A 14,605-nucleotide genomic window follows, 5' to 3' on the forward strand; every position below is an offset into this window, starting at 1 on the left:
TTATAGACCTGGCCTTAGTGAAATACGTAGTAAGAACTTCTTGGCCATCTGGCTAATTATGAAAGTAGCCTCATTTCAGAAGCCCCTCTACCTCTGCCCCATGTCTGAACACATAAAACTCTCCTTCACACCATGGGTCATACTTCACAATTTCCATCAGAATGCAGACCATATACAAGATGTGAGAAACAATGGGCTAGATTTTGGCAGCTGAAATTATATCAATGCTTCACCCTAGAGCTCATCAGTTTTGCAGGACAACCTGTTGGTTTATGTATTGGGTAATGTCCTGGGGCCAGCAAACTATGGCCACAGCTGACCTACTGTTGTATGGCCTATAAGCTTAGAATAGCTTTGGTATTTTTAAAGAGTTGGGGGCAAAAACAAAGAATATGCAACAGAGACCCTACATGGCTTGCAAAGCTGGTAGATTTCCTATCTCCCTACCCCCGGGTAATGAGATCATGGATTTAAACAACCAGAGATATCCCAGGACAGTCAACACCCACAATAAGATGACAGAACCAAAGGGGACAAAAACACTTGAAATATCATTACTTTACTTTAATGCTCCAGGCATATTAAACATTCATAAAATTGCTGTATTTCAGAAGTCATTTCCTCTTCAGTACAGATTCTGTATCCAGGATCAGAGACATGTATATCACTGAATTTTCTCTACAGCACCCACATGCTACACAGAACCCACTCTGGCGCCCTGTTTTTGCTAGTAGAGCCCCTCACCACACCCACTACAGGTCTGGATCGCCCCAGCTTGACACAACCTCAGCTGCTAATGAAACATGCTTCGTAGCTTCACTGCCACCTGCTGGTTCTGTCGATCCCAGTGCATTTCCAGCACTCCCAGATGTTCCATGTGTGTATATAATAGTAACCATCCTGAAGAGCTAGTGAAACATGGTGTCAGCTGGTAAGTTCGCCAGCACCTGCTCCACTAAATCAGACAACACTGAGGCACTTAAATGTTCTTGGTAAAACGGATTTACAATTGCCATAGGAATGAGGGAAGGGGCTTTTCTCTCAATAATTGATTAATAAACTTAATACATTTTTAGCAGATTTATAATTTCATATCTGTTTACATTTGTTGTCAAAGCTTCATAAACTGTTTATGTAAATGAAAGCATGTTGGGGTTGCCAAATGCTGGGATGAGAAGCAAATAGAGAACCTGCCTAGATCACACTTGCTTGTTCCACGAATATATATGTCAACATCTGGTGATTCTTAACAAAATGACTGTGTTTCCAAAAAGGATTTTTTAAAAGCCATAAGCTGTATGCAGTTCTTCCAAGGTAATAATGTGTTTTTCGTTCTTTCTCAAGCTATGGTTCAAGGCATCTTAAGACAGATTGCTGTCTGAGGTCCTGATTTAACTGGCCAGTGGTGGGGAGAGGGGAAAAGTATGGGCAGCATTTTTTAAAAGCTTCACAAGTGATTCCAGCATGTAGTCAGTATTGAGAATCTTGGTATTAAAGGCTCTTGAGTCTTCTCTTTTCTTTTGGTCTTTCGTTTTTGTCTTCTTCCTAGAACTAATACAGGAGCACTCACTCTCATTTACCCTCAGTAAAAGCCCCTGAGGTAGTCCCCGGGTCAGGCAATGATCTCTTCCATGAGCTAAGAAACTAAGGCACAGAGAGGTTAACGGGTTCATCTGCTACTGTGCAGTCGAATGACAGAGCCGGGATTGGAATTAACATTTCCAAATAAATAATGCCTCCTTCTCCAGCAGCTGGCAGCACTTCCATGCTTCCACTGAAAGTGTGAAGCCTGACAGGGAGCCAGGCATGGCCATCTGTGCCAAGGACACCATAGGAAGGTATAGAAGAGTTCTGAGCCAACCATCCCACCTAATCAGAAATAAATGTGTAAAGCCAGGTGCAGTGGCTCATGCCTATAGTCCCAGCTACTGGGGAGGCTGAGGTTGGAGGATCACTTGAGCCCAGGAGTTCAAGGCTGCAGTGAATTATGATCTCAGCTGTGAATAGTCACTATACTTCAGCCTGGGTGACAAAGCAAAAACTCATCTTTAAAAGGAAAAAAGAAATAAATAAAAAGAAATAAAATTAAAAAATAAACAAAAATATTTTAAATAAGAAATATGTGTAAAAAATAGTTATTTGAAGTCCCATGAGGAATGAAGTGTAACTTTTTGTTTTTTTCTAAAGTCTTACTCCCTCACATATATGCTATCGATTCAGGTTTCTTAGGAAATCCATCAAGATTCATAGGCTTCCTAACATCTGGATCCTTAGCTCTGTCACTATAAAGGTTAGAAAACTTTTGAATGTCCCTGTAATTTGGGTCCAAAAGATGATTACAAATCTGTGTTAGCATGTGACGCCATTACAAAGACTTCCATGCTTTCCCGTTGCCAGCCCACTCAGCCTTGCCAAGGACCCAGTACCCCACACTTTCTAAATGGGCACGCATCTTCCCATGATCTGATCAGACCTCATTCCCTTCTCAGAAGTTTCAAAACACTAACCCATCAACTGTGTTGGGCCTCCAGGATTCACAATTACCAATGACTGTTTTATTTTGCTCTAGATGTAAACTTTTAAAAATCCGTATTCTGGGCAACCACCAGGACTTTTATTTTGTAATTCCAAATTCCCATGAGAACCAACCTAGTTGGGTCCTTCTCCACTTAACCCCAAGGCAACACCCTCACATCCTATCACCCATTGCTGCACCCATTAAATAACGTCTATCATTACCCCTCTCCTCACTGTAAGCTCTCACATTATCATCATGTTCAAGGAAGTATTGCTTTTCCTTCTTTTTTGTGAAAGTCTCACCTGACTGCAGAGATGTTTTCTAGTGCCAAGGAGAAACGAATAATGGAGCACACATATGCACAGAGAAAGAATCCACCATGTTCTGGGATGGAGTGCAGTTGTCAACGGGTCTGCTGTGATTTCCAGGAGACTATAAGAAGGACCTGTTTACTCAGTTTGCATCAAACACAAATGACATCTTGTTCTTCCCATTACTAGTAAGGTGGTCTCCTGAAAAGCCTACAAAGTATATTAGTCCATCCAGTACATGGAAGCCACATGGCACAGTACACGTTTGTTGAGACTCACAAGACACTGCATGGAACTCCAAAACCACTTCTCTCCCATTTTAGAAGACTCTTCCATGTAGGCACGACATACATACACTCTCCTGACACCTGCAGGTACAGGCAGGCACAGAACCCTTCCTGGAACAAAACCTGCCCCTCCACTCCTGCAGAAGGTGCTTGGAGCAGAAGGAGAACAAAAAGGGGGCAAGCTACCTGTGTCTGGGGCAGGGCCACTTGAAGGGGCTAGGGAATGAAGATTGGAATTCTCCTTTCTCCTGACTCCCAGAAAAGTTTTCTACAAAATTAAAAAAAAAAAAAAGTCAAGGGAAATTCGCAAAGCTGCATTTAGAATTCTGGTTAAAACAAAGATAATTGAGAATCATCATATTTTCAAAGACCCACCACACCCAACCTATTTAAGTAAAGCAAGATATGGTTTTTTTTTCTCTCTCATGCTATTTGATGCTTACAGGTTCAGGGCAGACTTGCCACTCTTGTTTCTAAAACATGCAGAGAGCAGACCTAGAGAAGCAGTTTGCCATATTGGGGCCTGACCCACACGAACCCTGACAGGCGACTGACCACACGCCATCAGGAAGGTGAGGAGGAAAACCGCCTTTGCCGAGAGGCTGGTGCGCAGCACGAAACTAAGGACTGTTGGTGCATGCTTGTCCAGAGTTTAGGGGGCAGACTGTCGTGAAGGACGAGTGGGGAACACACGGGCAACCTCCAAGATGCTCTGATGTCCACTCCATGTCCCAGAACAGCGGGGCTGCGGCGGGCACGGAGCTAAGGCACTAGGGCTGTAGCAGGTGGGGGCACCGACCAGAGGTCCTGGCGGCCTGCGATCCCCAGGGAGTGGGGAGGGGGTTTTGCTCCCAAGGCTGCCTTTGGGTACCTAGGTTGTTTTAAGGGATGAGAACATAAAATAACCAAATCCCTGGTTTTTTCCCCTTAGAAGAATATGTTGCTCTCCCCTCAGAGACATTTTCTTCAGTTTTCAGAAGTCTCAGCAGCATTGTTGAGAGCTCCACCTGGGTCACTCCCTGAGCACCCCGCTTTCCGGGAGTCACCTCCTCTGCTCACACGCTCTGTTCCGTCCCATCTTTGCGAGTTGCCTTTCTTCCCCCTCGCTTTGGCTTGATAACGAGCGATCCAGTCACTTCACTGTCCCCCGGAGCAGGACCCTGGGCTTTTTCCAAGGCAGCTCTGAGCACCCCTCTGTCACAGTTTGATGAAGGCGGCTGGTGGGGCCTGCGGCGGTTCCACATCTGGGGGTGGGAAGACACTGGATATGGCTATGTCCACGATGCCCTGGCACAGTTCTGCATAAAGCTTCCTGAAATGTGTTGTTAAAAATATCACTGAGGATGTTCATCAAAGTGCAAGCAAAGAAAATGCTTAAGTTTTATTATTAGTTTTTTTTTTAACCAAGATCTGCCCTAGAAATTCCATCTCATGACCACATTTATAAACGAGTCGCCACTATACATACAAATACTGCAGAAGGCACTGCATGAGTTAAAGTATTCCTTCAATAAGTATTTATGGAAGGCCTTGTAGGTGAACAAGACAGACAACTGTTGCTCTGACCAGCAGGGAAGACAGGCAATTTCAAGAGTGAGTGAGAACGATCTTGCCTGTCTGTGATAAGGGACAGACAGACACACACACACACACACACACACACAGGCCCTTTTGATGAGTTAATTTCATGGCAATTAGTGCAATGAAGGAAACTACTAAGCCTCTGGCTAGAGAAAATCAGAGATGGGATTGCTCAGGGAAGGTTTCCTGGAGATGGCATTGTGGTGAATGAGGAGCCAGCCATGGTGAGCCTGGTGGTGATGGTGGTGGGGACTCCACACAGAGGTGACAGCAGACACAAAGGCTCCATGGCAGCCTGGGGTGAAGCTGGAGAGGCAGGCGGGCTGTGGCCTGGCAGGTGGAGAGAGGGGTCTGTCCAAGGTGCAATGGGAAGCACGGAGAACAGCGTGCTCTGTTTTTCTTTTATCACTCTGGCTTCTCTGGGAGGATAGATCTTACCACGGTAAGAGCAGAATTAGTGACCCCAGTTAGGACGCTCTTTGCAGAAGCCTCTGCCACGATGGAAGACGGCTTGTGCGAGGCAACGGCAGTGGGAGTGGAGGACTGAGGAGGCACAAGCCACAGGGCCTGAGGGTGAGAGAGGCGGGAGGCAGGGCCTTCTTGGGGCAAGTCTGGGAGGGGGAGGGGGAGGGGGATGCTGTCAGACATCCAGACATCACAGCAAGGAAGGCAGGTGCAGACACAGGTCTTTATGGCTGGGCTGTGAGGTAATTTGGTGGTTTTAAGCCCATGAAGTTGAATGAGATCATGCAGAGAGAGAGCACAGCAGGGAGAGGAGACGGACACCCAGTGCTGGGACCTGAGGTACCTGATGAGGATGCGGAGCCCCACTTGCCCGCACATCCCTAGGCAAGCCTGCCCAGCACCCAGCGTGCCTGCAGCTGCCACAACAGCGCAGCTCAACACGTGGTGGCCAGCTGTCTGGAGTGCTGCCAACAGGTCCAGGGGAGTGGGGACAGAACAAGGCTGCTGGACTTGGCAATGTGGACTTGGCTGGGGCCCTTCCAAGAGCAGTTTCTACAGAGTGGTCAGGATGGAAGCAGCATAGAGGGAGAAAGGTGGCAAAGTAACTGAGCAAGGCAGGAGGACAGACGGGGGAAGGTCTAGACTAGAGTTATCATGGAAGGACATTCTGTGAGAGAAAGGACAGCAGGAGAGAGACTGGGCACACCACTGTTGATTGGTGAAGGAAGATGCAAAGCCCTGCCTGCCTCCGCTCTCAGCCTACCTAACTCACTTTCCACCTTCAGTTCTCAGTGCCAAGATCACTCCCAGTGGGGGCCTTTTGCTTGATTATGTTACTTTTCAGCATCCTTTGCTCCCTGTCAAAGGACTTGCCTGGTCCTTTGTTTTGCTCACAGTCTCTCTCTACTGAGGGTAGGTCCCATGTTTCTCTTTGCTCCCCACTGTGAACCCACGGCCTGGGACACAGCCTGGCTGGGTGCCAGCTGCAAGGGCTGACAAATGAATTGGAATCACACCTGTTGCAGCCATCACACAAGTGGCAAAGGCCCAGCTCCTAACCAAAGAGCAGCTTGTGTGTTCAGGATGGTCCCTTGCAGGTCAGGACTTTCTCCTAAGCCTTTGAAAAGTTACCTCAACTTCTCAGTTTCTCCAAGATGTAGATGGGAACCATGAAAGGGTCTTGACATGATGAAAGTTGATCTTCAGAAGAATGAAGAGGATAAGCGGATTGAGTCCAAATGGCTTTGTGTTACACTTAAGGCCTTTCACAGAAGGTCTGACTTACCTTCTTACCTTCATCTTTCATTACACCATGACAGTAATACCACCATAGCCAGGCACCTTCCCAGGAGGGACAGAAGCTCCCCAAAGACAGGTTCTCAGGGAGCTTCTATTCCTCTGTGCATCTCCCAGACATGCACAGGGCAAGGTCCCAGTGGGCACTGCGCCCCTTTCTGGAGGCTTTCCCCTCCTCCCTCTGGTGCATCTCACCCTCTTCCCTGGCATCCCAGCTCCAGCTCCACTGTGTCTATGATGCCTCCCAGACTCCTTCCTGCCCGGGGAGCCCCTTGACTTCTGGGTCATCCCTGTTTCCCCACTCACAGGATCTTACTCACTCAATTTGTCACATGAGAGGGTCTCTCTGGCAGTTATTAGCTTTGTTTGAAACTCTCACAGCATCTACCACCTGCCTGAGCGTGGGCCAACTGCTCAAACACAGGGGGAAAATGGAAAGGAAATGACTTGGCAAAGCCCCCCTGCCACACAGCTCCTCCTGAAGGACTCTATCGCTGTGCCATCCTCCCTGATAGCAGTCAAGGGTCTATGCTTGCACCCTTCAGGACTGGGAGCTCACCACCTTACCAAGACGCTTTTCCAACTGCTGAACCAACTTCCCACGTGTTAAAGCACAATGGCATTGAGGCTTACTGAGCACAAGCAGGGGCGCCGTTGACTTCAATGAGCCAGACCTTTAGCTCCTCATCCACCATGAAGTCGAAGCCGAAGAGCTGGAAGCTCTGGTAAGGGAGGTGCTTGGTGCTGATGGCAGGCTCCACGCTCAGGAGGCAGCTCCTGCAGGGCAGGAGGGGAGAACTTGCTGAGAATGGGGTGGTCAAGGGAGAAGGAGTACATGAGACGTGCCTAGAAGATTTTATATCAAATGTGTCCAAAAATCAGCTTTGACTTAATTCTCTCATTTCGATTTATTATCAATAAATTATTCATGAGAATGCTACTTATCAAGCATTTATTGGAAACCTCTGCAACCACTCATGTTCTTCCAGGCTGTTCTCCCTGGCCTCGAGAAGCAGCACAGCACTGAGTTGCCGTGGCCTCTACAAATGAAATTCCTCCGACAGGCGGGCAGCTGCTGTGTTTGTTTATAATAAATACAACATTTCTCTGTATTTTTGTCATGCAACAAATGGACTATCATTTGGTGAAGGGCAGAATTTGCAAAACGAATGGTGGCCTCATTAATTTCTTTCACTAGCTCCAGTTGTAATGCCAAATCATTGCTGATTAAAAGACTTGAGAGCCATACATGTTGAAGCTAAATATGGAAATATGGAATAGAATTATTATTAGCATCAACTACAGTTTAAAAAAATTAGGGGATTGTAGTGATACAGAAAAAAAAGCTGAATCTTGGAAACATAATGAAAAAGTACATGAAGACAGTCTGAGGTCAGGCTAGAATCTCAGACAAGTTTTTTAACTTCTCTAAGTCAAATTTTGACTTTTTTACCTATAAAGTAAAAATAGTATCTACTCCAATTGCTGAGATTGTTCAATAAGATAATTACAAATGGTTCTTAGCATAACTTCTGGTACCAAGGAAGCATTTAATAAATGTTACTCTTGTAAACAAGCATATTTCATTAATTATAATTATTAAAATCTCTTATTTATGAATAATAAAAACCCGTTACCTAGTACAACCATTCCAGAAAGCCTGTGCCATTTCTGTCGTATGAAGATCTTCCTTGATTTTCCCCTCAACTGAACGTTGGGGCACAATGCTTATCTTAGTAAATAAAATGTGTTACGATGACTCTGGGATTACCAGAGATAACTGTCCTTCTACACAGCTGTATATTCAGAAGGAAAAAGATGTAGGGTACTGGCTGCTATGTGACTAACTCTAAGATGTACCTCTATAGGTAGGTTTTGACTCATGACTTTAAAAAAGAACTAAGGGCTCTGTGAACTTAGAGCCGGGGTCTTGCTCTCCTTGCTCTCCTCCTTTCCCACTCCTCCTAGCCCCCACAAACTTCAATCTCCTTTTCTTTTTCCTCCCAAAAGAAAAATATTTTTATAGCTATGTTTAAAACTTTAAAAACAATTTTGCACAGATAAGCCATTTAGGAACTAATTATAATAAAAATTTCTTCTCCCATTAATCTTTAACCTGCATTGATTGACAAGTCACATGCCACATTAAAAAAAATCTCTATTCTATGAAAGAATACCCTTAAGTTTTATTTTAATTGAAATATTCTTCAAGATATAATTAAGAAAAGTTTAATAGATACTAATAGTAAAAAAAAAGAGCGAGAGAGAAAGATACTAAAGGATAAACAGTCAAAGAAGCATTACACTCTGACACATAAAAGAAAAACCGAGAACCAGAACCAATTTAAAACTAAATAAATATTGTATTTTTTTCTGCTAAAAGCTCAAGATTAATATTCGCTTTAAAGAATTTTTTTCATCATCAGAACCTTATACAGTGTATCTTTTTTTGGCTGGAGTGGGAAGTTAGGGGGAGGCTAGCTGGAAAAAAAGAAAACATGAGAGCTGGGAGGAATATTTATAGCACCAAAGCAGCAACACTCTCTGAACTGTGCAGAACAATGTGGAGGGGGCGTAGCAAATTTCCAATAAACCTTTTACCTAAAATAGGAATTCTTTCTTCAGCACCCTTGATTTATCTGGTGTGAGAATTCTAACCACCTATAATCCCTAAAGAAATGGGACTTCAATCCCTTTATTCTGCTGGGCTCTGTGTAAGAATACTTTAAGGAACAAGTCTCAGTCATCCAGACAGAGTAGCGACAATACAGTGGATAAACAGATTAATGGTGCAGAACAGGGATCACAGGAACAGACCTGCCCATGAACCGCCACATGATCGACAACAAAGGCACAACCCATGCAGTGGGGAAAGGACAGTCTTATGCACAAATGGCCCTGGGTCAATGGGATATCCATGTGGAAAAACATGAAATGTCACATATAACAATTCCAGATAGGCCTACATATAAGAGATAAAACCTAGACAGGTATCAATGATAGAAGGGATAAACTGTAAAATATTCACACAGTGGAATACTACACAGCAATAAAAAGGATAAATGACAGCTACGTGCAAGAATATGGATGAATGCTACAGACACAACATTGAAAGAATTTGAACACAAAATAGGAAATACAGTATAATCCCATTTACATAAAGTTTGAGAACAAGCAAAAGGAATCTATGGTAATAAAAGTCAGAAGAGAGGCTGTCTGTGGCAGGGAATATATATTCTGAGGGAGTTTAAAGGAGTCTTTTGGGGTGCTATAAGTGTTTTATATCTTTATTTGTATCATGGTTAGGTAAGTATATTCATCATTAAAAGCTCACTAAACTATATACTTTATGCATGGTATACCTTATTTTAAAAAATCTCTACTTGACTTAATAAACTCTAATAAATGAACACTAACACTAAAAAATTATCTTCAGGCATTGTTAAGAAATAGGACCAAGAGAAAAAAACAGATAATAAAAACAGACCTAAAAGTCAGGGGTTGTCAAACCTTTTCTATAAAGGGCCAGATAGTAAATATTTTAAATTTTACAGGCTATATACAGCTTCTGTTGCATATTCTTCTTTTTTACTATATATATATATATATATATTTTTTTTTTTTTTTTTTTTTTTTTTGAGACAGAGTCTCACTCTCTTGCCCGGGCTAGAGTGCGTGGTGTTGGCCTAGCTCACAGCAACCTCAAATTCTTGGGCTCAAGCAATCCTCCTGCCTCAGCCTCCCAAGTAGCTGGGACTACAGACCTGCACCACCATGGCCCACTGATTTTTTCTATTTTTAGTAGAGATGGGGTCTCCCTCTTGCTTAGGCTGGTCTTAAACTCCTGACCTCAAGCAATCCTCCTGCCTCGGCCTCCCAGAGTGCCAGGATTACAGGTGTGAGTCACTGCACCTGGCTGCATATTCTTTTTTAAAAAATTAAAAAACTTAGGGTTGGGTGGGGAAAAAATAAACAAAAATAAAAACAAAAAAATAAAACACTATTCTAGGCTTATAGACCTTATAAAAATAGGCTGTAGGCCAGATTTGGCCCATAGGGCATGGTTTGCTGATATCTGCTATGGCTGATTCAGATTTTGGAGTTATCAGGTAAAGATGTTAAAGAATTCCATTATGTTTTAGAAAATATAAGACAAGTGGGAGAATTTCATAAGAGGACCAAAATCCAAAAAAGGAATAGAAAATTTCAGAACTAAAAAGCACAATAATTAAAATCAAGAACTCAATAGATGCGTTTACCAGTAGATTTTTAAAGTTTTTAACATTTTAATAGGTTTTAATAGCTGAAGAAAAGATTAGCAAATAGGAAGATAAGCCAGAAGAAAAGAATGAGTAGAATCCTGGAGAGATAAAATGATATGCAAAAGCCATAGGAGAAGTGTGAGAAACAGTATAAAGGATTAACGTCCATGTATTAATATTATAATACGAGACCCAGAAGCAGAGGGGAATGGGGCAAAAGGTACAGTTGAAAGGATAATGGCCAGGAACATTCCAAGACTGGTAAAAAAATAACAAGCTAAAGATGCAAGAAGCACTACGAATCACAAGAATAAGTACAGAGAAAACTACACACGTCTCTGAGTAAACTTTATAAAAATCAATGAAACAGAACCTCAAAAACAGAGAAAAGAAACATTAAGAGCAATACTAAGATTTCAGCTGACTTTTCAGTAGAAAAGACAAAGCCAGAAGACAACAGTATGCTGCCTTCAAAGTGATAAAAGAAATTAACTGCAGATCTAGATATCTGTTTTCAGAGCAAATGTCCTTAAAAAAACAGACACAATATATTTTCAGATGAATAATGACTGAGATAACATTACCAGCAGGCCTTACTTAAAAAGTACTAAAATTCTTCTAAATAATATAATATTTAGTTTTGCTTGTTTTTTAACTTACATAAAATGAAATCAATCTGTATATAGCTTATATATTTTTTGTATGTTTTGCTTCACATATGTTTGTGTAAATCCAGTGAAAATATTCTTCAGGAATAAGGTGAAATAAACACATTCTCAGATGATAGACAACTAAGAGGATTTATCACCAGCAAAACATCTCAAAAAGAAATGCTTAACTCTGAAGGGAAATGATGTCAGAGAGGAACTCAGAACTTCAGACTAAAGGAGAAACAAAAGAAATGTCTGTGGGTCTACATAAAGGAACATTTTTCTCCTTTTTCATTTAAACTGGGTTTCTTTTTTTTATTTTAGCGTATTATGGGGGTACAAGTGTTGAGGTTACATATATTGCCCATTCCCCCCCCCTCCTCGAGTAAGAGCTTCAAGCGTGTCTATCCCCCAAACGTTGCACATAAACTGGGTTTCTTATAGAGAGTATATAGTTTGATTTTACATTAAAAAAAAAATCCAACCTGATAATCTATCATTCATATGAAAATATATATAACTGTTGATAGCAAAAATAACAACATTATGTGGTGGAGACTTCAATATATGTAGATGTAATACATATGGTAACTATAACATAAAGAGGGAGAGTTAGTAAACCATAAAGTTATAAGGTTTTTGCATTTTATTTGAAGTGGTAAATTATTAACTCAAAGAAGGCTGTGAATTATTAGGTATATATATTGTAATCCCTAGAGCAATCACTAAAAAACCCCCAAACAGAGAGAGAGAGAAAGAGTGAGAGAGAGCGAGCCAAATACACAACAGAAAAATTAAAATAAACTCTTAAAGACATTTCAAATATTGCAAAAGAAGGCAGAAAAGGGGGAAATGAAAAAGGAAAACCAAATATACAAAAAAAAAAAAAGAGAGGACAACGAATAATAAAATGGTAGATGTGAATCCAACCAAATCAATAATTACATTAAGTTTAAGTGGTATAAACACACCAATTAAATGATAGAGATTATCATATTGAATTAAAATAAAAATACAAAACCCAACTATATGCTGTCTATCAGAAAACTACTTTAAGTATAGAATATAATGCATGAGATATAACATAGAATAGAATAAAAATAAAAGGATGGAAAAAGACATGCCATGGAAACATTAATCAAAAGAAAGCTAGAGTGGCCATATTAAAATATGATAAAATAGACTACCAGAGATAAAGATAAATTACTAATGGTAAAATGGTCAATTCCCAAAGAAGAAATAACAATCTAAATGCATATTCACCTAACAATAGATTTTCAAAATATATGAAGCAAAAATTGATAAAACTGAATGGAGACATAGAAAAGTTCATAATCATACTTGGAGACTTCAGTGCTTTCCCTCTTGATAATAAATAGAACAAGTAGAACAGAAAATAAGCAAGGATATAAAAGGCTTGAACAACATTATCAATCACTTTGACCTAATTGACATTTATAGAACAGTCTGCACAACTATAGCAGAATATACATGAAACATTCACTAAGATGGACCACATTCTGGGCCATGGAACAAACCTTAGAAAATTTTAAAGAAATGAAACCATACAAACTATGTTCCTCTGGCCATAATGGAATTACTAGAAAATTCCCAAATATCTGGATATTAGACAAAAATTTCTAAATCACACATGAGTTGAAGATAAAGTTACAGGGAAGTTTGAAAATATTTTAATAAAATGGAAATGAAAGCATAACATAGCAAAATCTGTGGGATTCAGCCATGCAGTACTTAAAGGAAAATTGATAGTTTTAAAATGCTTATATTTTTTTCCAAAAAGAAATCTCTCAAATCAATGAGCTAAGCTTTTACTTTTAGAAACTGAAAAAAAACAAACAAAAACAAATTAAATCCCCCAAAAAGCAGAAGAAAATAATAAAGAGCATAATCAAAGAAACTGAAATAAAAATAGAGAAAACCAATAAAGCCAAAAGCTGATTTTTTAAAACATTAATAAAATTGATAAACCTCTAGTCAATCTGTCCAAGTAAATAAAATAGAGAGGTTATCAATATCAGGAATGAAAGAAGTGACATTATTACAGATCCTATAGATAGTAAAAGGAAAGAAATATTACAAATAATTTTTGCCCATAAATTAGACGACTTAAATGAAACAATTCTTTGAAAGGCATAGGTACTCAAAGCTTCTTCAAGAAGAAACACATAACCAAAAAAGATCCAATTAAGTTACCTTATTATATGTTTGATTTGTAGTAAGATACTACTCTCTAGGGTAATGTTCAAAGCACTTGTTAGGTACTGATTAAATTCCTCGAAGAACATTTCATTCCCTTCTTCATATTTCCCATAGTTCTTTGAGTACTCCTTTTGAATGCAGTGATTGGTCAAATGGCAGGTTTTGTCTTGGAAATTATCAACATGATATGGTTCTGAAGCAGTCCGAAGCACACCCTCTCTATAGAGGTAGATATTATACTGATGATCCACCAAGACCCAGCTTCTGCAAATCAATAAAAACACTCCTTTACTCAAGTCATCCAAAGTTGCTGCATATTATAGAATATATATATATATATATATATATATATAATGTAGCCGAGATAGTAGAATATCACTATAAAGAGACAAACAAAACATTTCACCATAAATGACAAGGAGTCTTTAATACATTCAAAAGACACAGCATTTTGAAGAGATTTAGATGGGTTGGTTTTTACGGTTAACCTGTAAAACCTCCATTTGCCATAGTTGCTCTTTCAGTAATCTTAAGAGGAAGAGTATTCATGCTGAAGCTGATCTGACCTAGGACTGATGTTCAAGAAGCAGCAAGTTGGCCGGGCGTGGTGGCTCACGCCTGTAATCCTAACACTCTGGGAGGCCGAGGCGGGCGGATTGCTCAAGGTCAGGAGTTCGAAACCAGTCTGAGCGAGACCCTGTCTCTACCAAAAATAGAAATAAATTAATTGACCAACTAAAAATATATGTACAAAAAATTAGCCGGGCATGGTGGCGCATGCCTGTAGTCCCAGCTACTCGGGAGGCTGAGGCAGTAGGATCGCTGAGCCCCGGAGATTGAGGTTGCTGTGAGCCAGGCTGACGCCATGGCACTCACTCTAGCCCGGGCAACAAAGTGAGACTCTGTCTCAAAAAAAAAAAAAAAAAAAAAAGAAGCAGCAAGTTATCATGAAGGAATCAAGGAGGCAGAGTCCTCGATGAGGAGATGACAGCAAGGCCAGGGATGAGCTGGGCAC

General features: G+C 40.9%; 1 protein-coding gene across 2 annotated transcripts in view; it reads right to left on the minus strand.

Moving 5' to 3' along the window:
• Positions 1 to 549: 549 nt before the first annotated feature.
• Positions 550 to 14,605, minus strand: part of TTL (tubulin tyrosine ligase) — a 33,431-nt gene continuing 19,375 nt past the window's right edge. The window contains exons 5-7 of one of the 2 annotated variants that reach the window (XM_076000972.1): positions 13,585 to 13,854; positions 7,092 to 7,235; positions 550 to 4,360 (exon numbers count right to left, since the gene is read on the minus strand). In XM_076000972.1, coding sequence (XP_075857087.1) covers positions 4,249 to 4,360; positions 7,092 to 7,235; positions 13,585 to 13,854 — 526 coding nt within the window. In that variant the 3' untranslated portion in view covers positions 550 to 4,248. Of the gene's footprint in view, positions 4,429 to 7,091; positions 7,236 to 13,584; positions 13,855 to 14,605 lie in introns of both variants that reach the window. The other variant, XM_012742841.3, reaches the window with a different exon arrangement.

This window comes from Microcebus murinus, chromosome 3 (genome assembly GCF_040939455.1).
Source record: "Microcebus murinus isolate Inina chromosome 3, M.murinus_Inina_mat1.0, whole genome shotgun sequence".
Classification (NCBI taxonomy): Eukaryota; Metazoa; Chordata; class Mammalia; order Primates; family Cheirogaleidae; genus Microcebus; species Microcebus murinus.